Below are 16,264 nucleotides of genomic sequence, written 5' to 3'. Positions count from 1 at the left end.
AACTTTTATAGAAAGGTAAAGTAGTATTTCTCAAACCCCTAGTAAATCTTGGACTGGTAAATCCTAGAAGGGGACCGATGGGATTGATGGACCATGGGGGATACAAGTGTATGGCTAAAAGAAAGGCCACAAGGGCTAAATACATCTTGGTTCTTACTTAAATCATATCTTTTTGTTAATAAGCACCACATTGTCATCCTTATATATTTTCCCCATGTTACAAAGAATCACTTACCAATCTTCCTACTCACTGCTTAGTTGTCTCACCCATCTTCCTTAGATTCGCTTTAAATTTTCATTTGTCTTCTTCTCCCAAAGGGTTTCAAAGACGAGACAGGAATCTTGAGCATCCAGACAGCTTAGATAGATCTCTCCGTGCTGTCCATTTGACCAAATAAGTCATCTGCTTCACACTTTACAATCACAGCATTATATAAGGGAAGCTCTAAACACAAGCCTAATCATGCAGGTAAAACAGTGTAAATTCATAGCCAAACAAATTCATTTCTTGCATTCCAATCAAAACTAATGTTCTCTGACTTATAATATAGCAGTTTCTTCGATGGCTTTCTAAAGTTACACAAGGACAAGCAAGAGAGGAGACTTCTGCTCCTACCAACAAGAAAAAAGAAATTAGTGGTAAGAGAAACTTGGTTTTCAATAACCCATTTTCCAATCATACTATAATTTTTTATTAATCTTTTTTGTTACTTCTTTCATTCCAGATCAAGAAGCTAAACAGAACTACATAATTGTCTTTAAGAGTGGGGGTGTTGGTGTCTATCGAAAAACAAAAGGATTTGAAGAAGGCAAACCCGCTCGTAAGAAGTTCAAGCCATTTGCCTTTCTGTGTAGAAAGGATATAGCACAGGCTTGCTTTGATAGTACTCTTCATTTGAGGAGACTTGATAGCATAAATAGGAGGCAGCAAAAGCAGTGTTGGACTCGATCCATGAAGATGAAGAAAGAAGATATTGCTAGAGGTTTGGAAAATAGTAACAAGGTGGATGCAGCTAATGTAGGCAGCAAGGTTTTACCAGTAAGTGACTCAACGTTATCAACCTCTACTAACAAAAACCATGACCAATGTGGAGCATCAGAAAAGAAAGAAAGGATTAAGGGGGACAAGACTAAAACATTATCAAGAATGAAGGAGCTAATAAGATGGGCTGCTGCAGCAAAATCAGCTGAAAAGGGTGGAAAATACATTGGCCGAAAGGTATATAATCTCTAGATATAGTATTTACGTTCATATCTAAAATCTTATGTTGGCATACCGTGAATCTGGATCACATATTTAAAAAAAGGTTCATCTAATTAATAGTTGACAAATATTGATATACAACAACAAAATAACATGTCATATTCTCTCGCAAGAGAAACTTCCTCCAGCTATATATTATCAATCTGAAACATTATTTTCTAGTTTCTTGATTTTGGGCTTAAAACAGTGTTGTATCCATTCAGGTTCTGCAATTTCGCAATCGTGGAACTCTAAAACCAGTACCAGATGATGATCAGTTAAGCAATGACTCCCCAAAGATCAGCTTTAGATGGGAATTGGAAAGCTGCTCCACCACTTCCTCTGCCTACTCGGCAATTTCAGTAGCATCTTCATTGAAGACTGATCAAATTATGAACATTCAATCTTTGAATTCAACGAAGCTTCAGGACACAGATCACTGGCAACCCAAGAATGGGAATTGGATCACTTCAGACTCTGACTGTACGTCATACTTCTTAATCACTATATATCCTTCTTCTTCTTCTTTTCTTTAAAAACTTGCTAGACCTGCTTCGTTTAAACTAACCCTGAGATTTTTTTTTTTTTTTGGGACAGTTGTTGTGCTAGAGCTATGAAATGAAGAAGGAAGGCCTAGAGTGTAGTTTTCAAGAGTTGCTTCAATCAAATGCTTAATGATTGTACCTTATATATAATGATTGAAGATGTTAAATTTTCTGAGAGTTTGAGACGGTAGATGTTTGAATGTAAAATCAAGGAAATGATTTATCAATGAAATTGGCCTAGATCAGTTTATATTCTAACCAAAGTAATCCATCTAAGTGATGCAAGTTTTAAATTGGTGTCTTAATTGAGTGTCTTCATGGAATTATGAAAAACTTTACCTGTTATCTTCATTTGTTTTAAGGTACATATTTTGTTTTGAGTTGAAAAAGCAGATATATTACATGTGAATAGTTTTATGGGATCTGGCTCCTCTGCAGTGCAGAGGGTGTGCAGTTACGTAAAGTTATGAAACCAAGTGATGTAATGGCTAAATCATAGCCACATCAGCTCATATCATTTTCAGGTCTTTTCATAACATTTTCGTTAACTCCTTGAAGACAAGAAATGAGAAAGAACCGATCGAAGAATCAACTGGGATTTGTCTCAGTTGCAGTAGAGAACAAAGAACACAAATGCTAATAATTACCACAGAATTGTTTCATGAAATAGAACCCAACAAAATAATGGCAACCGCCTTAATTCTCATGCCATTTTAAAGAGATGTTATGGGCAATCCACAGCCGTCACAACTCGATCATTACCATCTTCATGTCGAAATGATCAAAGTCCAAAATCTTCATAATATGGGTAACAGTAGCTATAAAGTATAAACCAATAAGCTTCAGGTAGATTTCTATCTCAAACCCTTCTAATAACTTTGAGATATAGTTTAACATTACATATAGTTTTACGGTTTTACCTGAAGCTTATTGATTTATAGCTATAGCTACTGTTACCCATATTATGAAGATTTTGGACTTTGATCATTTCGACATGAAGATGGTACAGTCTGGCTCAAATGGCAGATTTTAACAATGACAGATGTAGTGATCATGATCATTTGAGCCAGACTGTACATCCGAGCTGCAAATGGCAGATTTTAACAATGACACTCTTAATTGCCTTTCTATTGTTGATCCATTCGGGTTTAGTAATTCGAAGTTGTGGCACTTTTGCCTTTATATGCAGAAAACATAGTAAGACAGCAGCAAAGGTGGTGCTGGATTCAATCCATGAAGATATGAAGAAAGAAGATCTTGCTAGAGGTCCTGGGGTTTAGTAAAAAGGTGGATTTGACTAAAACGGGCCGTAAGTGTTAATAACCTATAAGGCGGGTGAACATTATCAATCTCAACTTGTACAAATCATGACCAATGTGGCATATAATAGAAGAAATAAGGGACAAAATTATAACACTATCAAGAATTAATGAAACAGCTATTGAGATAAACTGCTGAAGCAAAATCAGTGGCAAATCTAGGATTTGAAAATGGGGTGGGCTACATATTCAGATGTCTTCTTTTGGGCGAAGCCCAAAGTTTCTTTTTTGATACAACCATGTACAAATGTAAGAAATATCATGTCGTATTGTCGTCGACAAAGGCCGGGAGAAGAAAGTATTTGGAAGAGAACAAGCGGTTGTTGACTGTCTCTAAAAACTAGAGTGAGAAATCTGAGTGAAGAAGAAAACGAGGGCTCAATCGATGATGAGTGATGGAAATGATGGAGAGAAGACTAGAGACCGATTCCAAATTATTTTTGGGTGGGCTTCAACATTAAGACGTCAGCATTTTGATGACACTATATATAGAAGTTTTTTTCCTCCAAAAATTTCCGGCAGGCTTGAGCCCATCCCATGCACTATGTAGATCCGCCAGTGAGCAAAATCAACTGAGAAGGGAGGAAAATCAATTTTCCAAAAGGTTTGGTAGCTCTTCATAGAGTGCTAGCGTTTATGTCTAAGTTATATTGCTAAGCCGTGGCTGTGGACCAAACGTGACAAGAGTCCGTATAATATATTAGCAATCTAGCAACATAAGCACATTTCAGAGTCCAAACAGCATCTCGAGCAAGGAAAAAGATCCAATGACTTTAAAAGAATTAAACGAGGAGCTGTATGAGATTCCTTTTTTTCTTGATTTGGAGCTTAAAATATATAATGTTGTTGATCCATTCAGGTTCTCAAAATTTCAAATTGAATTCGAGGAACTTTAAATAAAAGCAGTACCAAAGATGATCAACTTAGCAACGATTTAACTCTATGCACTCGGCAATATATTTCAGAGGCACACGGATAATAATGAACTTTCAATATTTGAATAAACCAAATTTCAAGACTCGATCAGACAGCTGGCGAGCTTGCTCTGACTTGCCAGACATCTGATCTTTCAATTAAGCTATAGCTAGGCTGTATATATATCTTTTTGTTTGCATTTAGATCACCTAGGAACAAAAAATTTCTAAGAGTTATATTTCAAAATGTGCATTAATCAATTGCTTAGATAGTGTCATATACAATTATGATGGAAGGTCTTATATTTTGTGAGTGATTAGGGGTTTAAATCTCATGACTTTTGGAATGAAATTGGATAGAGAAGTGCTATATCAATATAAATTTCTAGTTTATCTTGAATCTAGCTATAGGAACACCCAGCTAAAATGGGCTAATGAGAGTCCTCGCTCTCTCTTTTCTGCGGTGGCCAACCCTAGGGTTGTGCCTTCCGATGACTTATGGTGCTCTTGGTGCTTGGCAGCCGAGTTTTCTGAACTCGTTGATTCCTCCATTCCAACCTCGTGGTTGTGGCATCTGTCTCTTGTCGATGGGTCGATGGGATTCAATCATTTTTTCTCTTGCTCAAGCAGGTGTTAAATGGAGGAGGTGGCTTCCCCATGGATCGGTGGATCCAAACCAAATCTGGGATCCCGGCTCCTTGTGGTGATGATTGGTTTTAGGGCGGCAACTACCTTATTTTCCTCCTCAAAGCAGTCTCAGCTCATCGGATCGGCCTAGGACTCCATTGCAGTTCTCAGGTCGATCCTCGGATCAGTTTTCATGGCAATAAAGACAGGCTTTGGCTAGGTGCGGGGACACAAAATGGTCTACGATGGGTGATCTACAGCTTCGTCGTTACCATTAAGGTCTAAGAAGGGTGGGGGTGCAATTCCATGGCTGGCTTCGACAACTTTCTTCTCCTCCAGGCATGACGGAGATGAAGGCGGTGGTCTACAGCCTGCTTAAGTGCCCAGAGCACTTTTTGCTAGGCCTGGGTTCCTTTCTTCTGGGCTTAGGTGTTATTCCTAGTGGGCTTTTTGTTGGTTAGGGTTTTTAGGCTCAATCACTTTTGGGCTCATATTTGGGGTCCAGGGGAAGCCCCCTCTACGTAGGGTGGTCCTAGGTTCCGTCGAATAAGTTAGAGTTTTTATTTTTCTTTTCTTCCCCTAACATTGTCTAGATTTTGGTTCTTAGTCCTATTACCATAGTGATTTCATTTGGTTGCTTTAGGGTAACCTGCATGGCTTGATATTGACGTGGCCCTCTCGGGGGTAGGTCATGTTGAGTAATCACTTATATTTGAATATATGAAAGGCTTGACTTCCTATTTCAAAAAAAAAAAAAAAAACTATAGGAACACCAAACATGTGTAGAAATTACAGTGAAGTTTTGTATGGGGTTTTTTTTTATGTCAAAATTGAGCTGGGATGTTGGATTTTTATTTATTATTTTTACAATCACGGATCATTGTAATTTGTGATCTAATAAATTTGTTCTTTCAATGAAAATCTCACGATATTTGAAAGCTATTTCTTCTACATACATGCATGTGATAAGACCCTATATATATATATATATATATATATATATATATATATATATATACATACATACATATACATAAGTGATTAGGCGTTATTAGTTCATCGGAGGCAGACAATGTAGGGAACAAGTCTCACCCTCAATCCCAAAGGAGAAGGGTCTGCCACACTCTGAGAACCCATCCTCCATCCTTTTTTTTTATTTATTTAAAAGAAAGTACAAAATTACATAAGTTAATTAGGGGGACGAAACCAAAACCCAACAAGTAACAGACACACAGAGAAGAGACAAAACCCTCTTCTTATACAAAAACTAGAAAGAACAACAAAAATGACCAACCAAGTAAATGTAATCCAAGCACTGCCAACAAACCCTAGGAGAGTTTTCCTCTCAACCTAGTATCCTATGGCGCTCTAGCCTCTCTCTATCGCTTCCTTCTTGTCTCTTCATCCCTCCATGGCCTCCATAGATGCTGTCATAGCAAAACTTGCTGCTTCTCTTGCCCTCGCTACAAGTGGTAGCGCCCGGGATCTGAGCAAGATCAGTGGTGGTCCGATGCGCAAGTCATCTCAATCTTTTCTACTTGGCAAACCTCTGACCCACAAGCCGGTGGATCCCAAAGAGTTTAAGACTCACTTCCATTGTACCTGGATGGTGGATAAGCAATTCAGGGTTCAGGAAAAGGCTGGAGATGTGTTCCTGTTCTCCTTTGAATCAGATTGTGATCGTAACAAGATATTTCGAGTAGGGGTTTGGTCCTTTGATCGAGCCCCAGTTTGTTTTGAAGAATATGATGGCGTAAAGCCTCTGCATGAAGCCTAATTCAAGCATCTTCGCGTGTGGGTTAGGGTTTCAGGGATCCCTCCTTTGTATGAAGAACCTGAGAATTTTACTCTCATTGGTAATCTCTTAGGTGGTTTCTTAGATTATGATAAGAAAGAATTTAAGAAGGGTGTGATTCGAATCTTCTTTACCCATAATATCTCTAAACCTTTCTTACTTGAGCAAAAAGTTTTTTTGGATGTTGGAGTCGAGCCTGAGCTACAATTTCAGTTTGAGCATCTGAAAGGGAGATGCTCACAGTGTGGACTAATCATGCATGCTAGGATTCCATGTGAGGAGCCGAACACTGCAATTTCGACGCCTAGGGTTTTGAGTTTTTTGAGACCATCCACCTCAAGAGGCTCTTTTTCTTTCTTGGCCCAGAACAAGCATGAGATCTTCATTGCTTCCCCCTCTATCCCCAAGAAGAAGAAGCCAACTATTCGTTGAGTGGAGCGTCCCATTCCCACATCTGCTTCGCCTTCAGGGTCTCCTATGGGTTCAGCTCCTGATGTGAGTAATGGAGAGAATATTGTTTCAGCAGTGGAACATGGGCTGGAGCAGCACCAGAGTTCAGTGCTGGTGCCTGATATTGTGACTGGTACTGAAATAGGTGAAGTTGCAGGCATGATGCAAGTTGTGCAACAAGATGTGGTGGCTTCTAAGAAAAGGGATAGGAGTGGTGGTTACAATCCCTCTCCAAAGAAGTTCAAGACCATTTTGGGTGGTATGATTCCAACCTTGCAGGCTGATGTTTTAGGACTAATCGAAGATGACAATGATACTCCTATTGTCACACTAAAGAAGAAGATGGATAGGCCGCTTGGTAGCAAGAACAAGAGTCAACGTTCTGGTAAAAAGTCTGGCACTAGCCCTTTGAGACTCAACTATCCTGCAGCTGGAGGTTCTGTTTCTAGCCTTAGAGATAAGAGCAAAGGAAAACTTTAGACTTTCCTGGTTCTCTTGCTTACTACTGGAAATTGGGTTTTCTACTACTCTCTTCTTAGTTTACTCTAGTTGTACACTAATTGAGGTCTCTAGGCGACTAGGTTTACTATTCAAAGAGAGGTTAGTAGTGAGAATTTGGTTTCTTTGTTGTTAGGCTCAATAAGTGAGTGTATGTATTAACAGTGATGGTCACCTGTCTTTTGCTTGGCGGCTTGTGCCATCTAGATTTTTGGTATGAGACAACATCTGATGTACGTGCCTTCTGGCCATGGATAAATAATGAAATTATCTATTTTCTAAAAAAAAAAAAATGTAAATGCAATCCAAACAAATCTAGAGACCCAAGACATTAACGAAATCTATAAGAAAGTGCAGACAATAAATCTTTTCCATAATGTCCAGCAATGAAGGTAGGTAAAGAATCTCACCACCTAGCACCAACATTAGTAGCACCATAATTAGCAAGCGCATCTGCTACCATATTGCCTTCCCTGTAAATGTGAGTAATTAACTCTGAAATGGATTAGACAAGAGAAATACACACAATTATTCCACACCACTCGCAATCCCCATGGAATTAACTTAGGATTATTGAAGTAGTGCACCGCAAGATATGAGTCTGTTTCTAGCCATAAGTGAGTCCAACCCTTTCTCCAAGCAACTCCCAAGGCCTCTATTATTGCCAGTACCTCTGCATCAATAACACTAGGAACCTCAACCTTATGTGCAAAGGCACCTCGAAACAATCCCTCATGGTCTCTAAAAACACCCCCAAAGCCTGCCGTTTCCGGATTAAACGAACCATCAATATTAAGTTTTAACCAATTTACAGGGGGAGGATCCCAATGTATAGGAATGAGCATGGAGCTTTCAAACTCAAGGGTGAGAGGCCAAGCACATTAAACATGTTCTACATTCTCGAAGTAGCAGTGCAAGAAACAAATTGAATAGATGCCAACTCCTTTAAAGAGACCAAAAAAAGATGCTTAAACCTCACTGAGTCAAAAGATGCACCATCAAACCTAACTTTATTTCTTTCTGTCCATATGCACCACAAAGCAATACAAAAGGCAAATCTCCAAAGTAGCTTTGTTGAATGGACCATCTCATTTATATGACCGGGGCTTATAAGCTCAAGTACAGAATTATTTTGCAACAAGTTCACATTGAAAAAAGAAGCAAGCCATTCCAAAAGTCATGAATTAAGTGACAATGAAAGAATAGATGGTTCATCAAAAGTCATGAGCAAAGAGAAGTACTTCTTTGTTGCAAAATATCATCAGTAAGCATACTCCCATATATATAAATATAACTTTCCAAGCAACCAAGCTTCTAGGTGGCTGCAAGGCTTTATGCCACACTAACTTACTTCAACCCACAATTGGAGTTGGCGGTGATAAGACCCTATATATACTGTCTTGTTTATTGTAACACATCTTAAACCTTCAAATTAATTTCAATTTCATTTCACTAAAGTTAATCTATGTATCTAAATGTGAGATATTGAAAGTAACTAAACAATTCAAATATACATACATAAAAAAGTGTTCTTGAGATTCACTCACGAGAAAGATTGAATACACATTGTTTCATATCTACTTTTGACCACTCTCTCAATATTATAATTTTTTAATATACTAATTAATGGTTTAACATAGTACTTTAAAATTTATGCGTACATTATAACATAACGTTCAAGAGGTCATCGCGAGACAAAAAATAATTTTTGTGGCCCTCTAAGGACAAATATGCAATAGTACTTAATGGTAAACGGTTTATGCTTGACAGATTTAGTTCGTGCATTGATGTGTTCTAGTTTGGTACTTTAATGATTAGCAATTTAGAAGAAACTTTTCAGATCACAACTCATGCATACATAAACATCTAACGGTTGATTTGTCGTAATGTAATTGAAAAGTGGGTCTACCAAACCGTTCAATAGAAAGTCCTCAACTAGTACTCATTTTAGTGCTCCTTATTATAAAGTCTCTCCCCATTTAATTACAATTTATTTCAAAAAATTTAAATTAGATAGTTTCTAACTTATTCTTATATTAAATGGGGAAGTCATGTGTTTATCCAACTATTTATACATAATTACAGAATGAGAGACCTTTATGTTGAATTATTAGCTCTCAAACATGGTTTGCTGCCGTTTGCAATTGCTTCAACAGTTGGGAGCGACAAAAGTTGTGGTGGAGAGTGATTGTCTAGTAGCTATTCATATGGTTACTAATTAAGTACGGGATCTTTCCTTGCTGAGCAACCTTGTGGTTGATATCGAAAAGTTGGTATAAGTCTTTCAATTCTATTGATTTGCTCCATGAAAATAGGAATAATGTTGCTCATAGGTTGGCAAATCTCATATTTGAATCTTCTTTTCAGACTGAGTAGTTCAACTTTGCTCTGACTATTCTATTGGATGCCCTATTGTATGATTAAATTCATATCTGATGAATAAAGCTCAGTTTTTATTTCGTAAAAAAAAAAAAATCAATATGGTCATTTACAAAAAGTCAAAATACTAATATATACTAAAGACATGCTCACCTAAGGGACTGTTTTTAAGGGATTGTGAGAGACAAGTGAATCTGACCGCTAAAAATAAATGCACAGTTTTAAGTTATTATAATTTTTTGCTTTTATATTTAATACATGTGGTTAAGATGCATTTGTCCCTCACAGTCCCTTAAAACTGTCCCTTAGGTGAGCAAGTCTGATATATACTAATCATATTAAAATAGTAGTCTTAATATAGTCAAATAATAGGATATTTCATGATAATTTGAGATTAAGAATATTTTAGGTACTTTGGATTGTGTATTTAGTAAAATATTAGAATGAGAAATTAAATGGGGTGATTCGTTGAATATGAGGTATGTATGCATTAAGTAATTAGCCAGATATATTTAAAATTTCTCTACAATCTAATGATATGTCATCGCTAGATAAATGACATTTTTTATTGCCCTGTAGCTTACTCCTTGGCCTTAAATTTTTGAAATCTAATCATATATTTCATAAACATGTCATACTTCGGTTGGAGAGAGTATTTCCATGAACCTGTCATACTTCGGGTGGAGAGAGTATTTCTAGAATTTAGAGTACTGAACTCATTCTGTGGAAGTGATATATGCATTTTACAAGCTCATTCCTACATGAAAAAAAAAGAGAAAACCAACTTCTCCATGAACATATACGTACTCGGCAAACTGATCTGAAACTCATTTCAAAATCTTACCACATATTGTAAGATGGCTTCTTACGAGCAAAAATAAATTAAAAAATTAAAAATTAAAAAAAACTAAAAGAAGAAGAAGAACCCTTCAAGTTGTAGTAGGTGTGATTAACAAATGAAAAGGAAAGAGAACAAGTCCAAAAAAAAAAAAAAAAAATTGTGGAAATGCAGTAGTTGGGTCATCCAATGTGGTACACTACTAGCTATAGTAATGTAAAGTGGAGATTTATGTGCGTTTGTCCACTAATCCACATAGTCAATGATGTAGATTAAAAAGAATTTGATTAATTAAGCTCGGGATTTGACTTTTGAGACCACAAAATACTAAGCTTATCCGAGTTAGGTCCCCAAAATTGGAATGAGCATGCATTTGTCACACAAAGTGCATTGGTTGAGTGTGTGCCTTTGTGATTTCGTCAACTAGGGAATTAGATAAAACTGAAACGTCGTTGGTTTACCAACTAAGAAGTACGTCCATTCCACTTCATGTATTAAGTAGAAGTCCATACGTAACTTGTGATGCGAGCATCCAAAATTTCTTTCATATTCATGGCTTATTTTAGATTGCGTTTCATACCGACCCATTTTTTTTTTTTAGAAAGAAAATCACGCACACATGTAACCTGGTTGTAATTTATGATGATTATCGTTTGATATAGATGTAGGTGAACCTTTTCCAATTAATATTTTGGCGAATTCCGCCAAACTTCTGTACTATGGTTCTGCCTAAAAAGAGTGAGTTCGAGAAGAATTGTAGATTCATGTGTTCTTATTTAAGGATTAGTTTGGGATTGCTGTGACTTTAAAAAAAAACAGCTGCTGCTGTGATGTGAGAATAATCAGCTGTGAATTAAAACAGTTTCGTGTTTGGTAAATAATATTTTTAAGAGTGTTGTCAGTACATAAAACAACTGCATAGTGTGTTTTGATCCACAGTAGCTCTAAAAGCAACCTCTAGGCTGCTTCTAAAATCTGTTCCCAGTGACCTATAACTTTCAATTAAAGCTGCTTTTTATTTATTTACCAAACACAATAAAATCTAAAATTTTGAACAAAAGTTGATTTTTTTTTAAAAGCGAAGCAATCTAAAACGGGGCATTGATGCGTTTATAAAAAATTCAAATCCACGCAATACTTTATACTTGTGGTTCATGAACTAGTATTGCACATGTCCAAAGTACAAAGCATTGTGTTCAGTTAACTGAATGCCTAATGAAGAATAAAAACCGAATAAATATATATAACAAAGGGAGATTACATTCATATCCTCAAAACGTGATTGGGTTCGTCTTATTTACTCTTCAGAATTAAGTGAAGAAAGGAGATTAGAAAAATGATCTAATCACTTTAAAAGAAGAGAAAAATTCACTGTCAGTACCCAAACTCTAGTGCCAAGATCAATTTGATACCGAACTCTCAATTATACCAATGTGATACCAAAAGTCTTATACTGACATCAACGTGATACCTCCGTCCAAATTTCGTGACAGCTCCATCAATTTGATGACATGGCAAGCACGTGGGAATAAAAAAAAAATTAAACAAAAGACCAAAATAACCTTCTTTTAAATTATTTTATTTTATTTTATGTTTTTTTGAAATGTTTATTTCTATCTTCTTCTTCCTCATTTCTCATCCAATTTCTCAGAAGAACTCAGATCGTCCCAACCCCTCTCACTCCTTGTGGTGTTCACAGAACCCCCAAAACCCTAATTCATCTCGTCGCCCCATTCCCCAAGCACTAGAGCAAGTCCCTTACGCAGCTTCATTCATGGCCTAAACTAAGGACCAAGAAGCCACATTGGCCACAAAGCACAATCACGATCCCAGCTGCGAAGACCAAGCTGGCTACCCCAACAAATCCCACAAGCTTCATGTATGTCTCTGGCAACAATTCTCAAGGAAAAACTCAAGAACCAGAAAATTTGAATTCCGAAGCTGAATTATAAGGCAATGCAGATCGCGAAGCAGAAGACGAGGAGGACGAAGAGGAGGAATACGACGATGAAGAAGAAGAAGAAAAGAAGAAGGTGAATTAGACTCATCCGTGGTGGATCACAAGGGGAAGGGGATTATGAGAGATGATAAGGGCAAAGAGATATTGATAGAAGATGAAGATGGCGAGGAGGATAGCAACGACGGTGGAAGCGAATTCGAAGACGACGACAACAATTTGTTCGACGATCCTCTTGCGGAGATCTATTTGGACAACATTCTTCCTTCCAAGACTCGAAGACGACAGGTTCAACCTGATGTAAACTGAATCGTTTAACGACGAGGAGGAGGATAGCGATCTGGAACACAGTACCAGTAATTGAATGTTAACCACACATTAAAGATCTTCGAAGGTTTTCAAGATCAGAGTCAGCATTTGCAGTCCAAAAATGACCATTCTCCCAGTAATTTGTAGTCCAACCTAACTTCTTTCGCTCAATTCTCACATGGGTTCTCCTAAAACTGCACAAATATAAACAAGCAAACCTCAAAATCCAAAATCAAATTCAAAAACACAGAACACATGCACTAAACAATCCCCAACATTCGGGTTCGAATTCGCAAGCGAAAATTGAAAAGACGAACCTCAAATAGAACGAAAGAATTCACCTTTTTCTTAAGGGAATCGAACAAGTAGTAAGTAGCAGTTCGGATCGGACAGTGAATTTTTCTCTTAAAAGAATTAAATACGAGGAATCGTATGAGTTGATAATCTCAGGTACGATTATATAAATTCGCTTTATCAAAAGATAACTTTGAATGTCAATGTATCGTAGATTCGTAGACGTAGCTTCTATCAAAAGATAACCCAAATAAAGCAAAGAACGAAACAAGATAGTGGAGTGAGCAGCGGAAGCAAAGGGGAGGGAACGTCTGTTACTCTTTTGACGCAAACAAAAAAAGGGCGCCATAAAAAAGACACTGTACCCTCGTGTCAGAGTCAATCTCCAACTACCTCCCTCTCCTCACATTTCTCACATTTTCTTCATCTTCCTCCACCTGCCTCCTCCTCCTCCTCTCTCTATCTCTCAAACCCATGACGGAAATCACGAACCTGAGCTCCGACGTGACGGAGCTGATCCTCTCCTACCTCCCCATCCCGACCCTCGTCCGAGCCTCCACCGTCTGCAAGCTCTGGCAGTCCATCATCTCCTCCACCACCTTCTCCGCCACCCAAACCCAATCCCAATCCCAATCCCACCCCTGGTTCTTCCTCTACGGCATCCACAACACCTCCTCCAAGAACAACCAGTCCTTCGCCTTCGACCCTCTCTCCAACCGCTGGCTCCGCCTCCCCACCCCCACCTTCCCTCCCCACCACTACTCCCACTCCTGCTTCCTCGGCGCCGACGGCTTCTTCCTCATCACCGCCCCCAACTTCACCTACTCCAGAATCCTCAAGCGCTCTTGGCGCTCCACCTCGCCTCTCCACTTCTCCCGCATCAACCCTCTTCTCGGCGTCTTCGACTCCGGCTCTCTCCTCCCCAACTTCATCGTCGTCGGCGGTGTCAGATTCATCGGCAACTTGGTCGACATCGAGGACCGCTTGGCCGTCGAGATCTACACCCCCGACTCCGATTCCTGGCAGCTCGGTCCTCCTCTCCCTGCTGATTTCAGATCCGGCAATTCCTCCCAGTCCTTGTCATCCGCCCTCTTCAAAGGGAGGTTCTACGTCTTCGGCATCTATTCGTGCTTCATTTCATCTTTTGACCTACACACCAATGCCTGGAGCCAAGTCCAGACTCTCCGGCCGCCTGGAGTTGTCTTCTCTTTCTTGGTTGGCTGCCGGGACAGGCTTGTTCTGGCCGGAATCTGCAACGGGCCTCTCGGATCCTCCTTTAATCTGTGGAGGATCGAGGAGGCCACCATGGAGTTCAGTGAGATTGCAATCATGCCTCACGACTTGCTGTGTAGCTTGTTTGAGGGGGATGAGGAGGATAAGTTTGCGAGCTTGAAATGTGTGGGCTTGGGAAATCTTATATACGTCTTTAATGAAGAGTACCATAAGAAGTACCCGGCTTGTGTTTGCGAGATTAGCAGTGAGACTCGGCAGTGTAGCTGGAGGAGAGTGCCTCCCTTGCCTTCACCCGTGAATAAGTTTCACCAAGTTATAAGCTTTTGTTCCACGGTTTCGCTCAATAGTATTCTTCAGCCTGAGGAGGAAGAGGGACACGTTGGTCCCATGCAGCCTATGGTTGACTGATTCCATTGCCTCCTGGTATGATTTAGTGTTCTTCTTCTTCTATATCTATGATTGTGCATTTATGTTTTAGACTTTTGGATTGCAAATTTGCAATTGTACTGTTTTGCTGGCTATTGGTTTTGTTAAGTTGACTTGTTAATAAATTGAGCTTTGCTTATTGAAATATCTGATAGATTTGGATCCAATCATTCCAAGTTTAGAGAATATCAATGTGTTTGGAAAAACTAGACAATTTAAGCTCAAGTACTGAATGGTGATTGTGGATTTATAGAAAGACTCGGGTACATTAAAAGTATAACAGATTGCACTATAAAAGAGTTCTGTATCATTTCAACAAACATAAAGTTCCTAATACAACTACCTCGATCACAAACTGTGCAGCGCTTCAAAGCTCAATCACCAGGCCTTAACACTGTGTCAATTAGTTTCAGCCATATCAATGACATTAACGCTGTTTTTAAGTTGAACAAAACCCTGCATACAGGCCGGGTATGCTGTCAATGTTCCTTGATATGGTTCTCAGATTGGGTTGCTATTTTTATTGGCAATGTTATGTGTTACGGTAACAAACAAAATTCCCTCTGCTTTTAATGAGTTTAGGATTTCATATTGGAAACAGAACTCCTAGAGGATGTTTAGAGCATTACATGAGCATCAACATAATGGCATTGATATATAGTCAAAGTTTTGACCTTTCCTCTTGAATGGGATTGTCCAATGGAGATACTTTTTAGCTCAAATTACATGTGTCGGTTGATCTTGCGTTTAACTCCATACTTTGAGATGTCAGGCCCTTGAATCATGACCTCCTCAGTTTTAAGGGGTCACCATGACTCAATGTTTATGTAGTCCTTATCCCCCATTAATTGTATATGCATATTACTTGATGAGCAAACAATGCACAGGTCCTTGTCCTTGTCAAAGTATTAATTAGTTCAGATGGAATAGCAATTGGGGTAGTGGTTCTAAGTTCTAACAATAGTATTGACATTTCGTTGTCTGCAACTTGTTTGACATCAGTGCAGTCCACACAAGCAAGATTCAACTATGTTGTCTGGAAAACAAGTTTCATTGATGCTGGAGTGTGGTATCTTCATCGCCTAGCATCTAGCTGCCCTTTATTTAAACAAAGTTTAAGAAGCTTCCATGCAGCTGATGGAGAATAGGAATCATGCCGCAGGGCTAATGCCTATGCTATCTATGCTGTCATCTCAGTTAAAGACACCCTTCTCATATTTTTCTGCCTCATTTATTAGATGTATGTAACAAGTATTTGTTAACACTGTAATTTGTTTTATTATCTGATGTAACTGTATGCAGTGATATTTATTAGATAACCCTCATAATTTGTAAACGTTTTGTAAGATAACGAAAAAAATTGGCAGGTTGAAAGACTACTCATGGAAAACTAGTTGTCTAGTTCATTGTATAATGCAGATGCTTATATTTGTTAAA

The 16,264-nt window shown here is 38.5% G+C and overlaps 2 protein-coding genes across 4 annotated transcripts; both read left to right on the top strand.

Moving 5' to 3' along the window:
* The first annotated feature begins 197 nt into the window (after positions 1–197).
* LOC112169189 lies at positions 198–2,081 on the top strand. Of its 2 annotated transcripts, none has more exons than XM_024306173.2 (5): positions 198–469; positions 552–639; positions 726–1,219; positions 1,468–1,726; positions 1,841–2,081. In XM_024306173.2, exons 1-5 carry the CDS (start codon positions 464–466, stop codon positions 1,858–1,860), a joined length of 867 nt encoding a protein of 288 aa, XP_024161941.1. In that variant the 5' UTR covers positions 198–463; the 3' UTR covers positions 1,861–2,081. The 2 variants fall into 2 exon arrangements, with proteins under 2 accessions (XP_024161941.1, XP_024161942.1); XM_024306174.2 differs by having other exon boundaries at positions 200–469; positions 555–639.
* Positions 2,082–13,514: 11,433 nt separating this feature from the next.
* On the top strand, positions 13,515–16,264 carry LOC112173936 (F-box/kelch-repeat protein At3g24760). Of its 2 annotated transcripts, none has more exons than XM_024311625.2 (2): positions 13,515–14,824; positions 15,835–16,264. In XM_024311625.2, the coding sequence occupies exon 1, from the start codon at positions 13,643–13,645 to the stop codon at positions 14,807–14,809; it is 1,167 nt and encodes a 388-aa protein (XP_024167393.1). In that variant the 5' UTR covers positions 13,515–13,642; the 3' UTR covers positions 14,810–14,824; positions 15,835–16,264. The 2 variants fall into 2 exon arrangements, with proteins under 2 accessions (XP_024167393.1, XP_024167392.1); XM_024311624.2 differs by having other exon boundaries at positions 13,516–14,824; positions 15,830–16,264.

Source organism: Rosa chinensis, chromosome 6 (assembly GCF_002994745.2).
Source record: "Rosa chinensis cultivar Old Blush chromosome 6, RchiOBHm-V2, whole genome shotgun sequence".
Lineage (NCBI taxonomy): Eukaryota > Viridiplantae > Streptophyta > Magnoliopsida > Rosales > Rosaceae > Rosa > Rosa chinensis.
This window is presented reverse-complemented; position numbering and strand designations above follow the sequence as displayed.

What these genes read in the sequence shown, in the direction of transcription:
- LOC112169189 (XM_024306173.2), top strand. An exon ending in CAAGAAAAAAGAAATTAGTG is followed by an intron (nt 640 to 725) that starts GTAAGAGAAACT and finishes CTTTCATTCCAG; the next exon opens with ATCAAGAAGCTAAACAGAAC. An exon ending in GAAAATACATTGGCCGAAAG is followed by an intron (nt 1,220 to 1,467) that starts GTATATAATCTC and finishes GTATCCATTCAG; the next exon opens with GTTCTGCAATTTCGCAATCG.
- LOC112173936 (XM_024311625.2), top strand. Translation starts at nt 13,643, where the DNA reads ATGACGGAAATCACGAACCTGAGCTCCGACGTGACGGAGCTGATCCTC.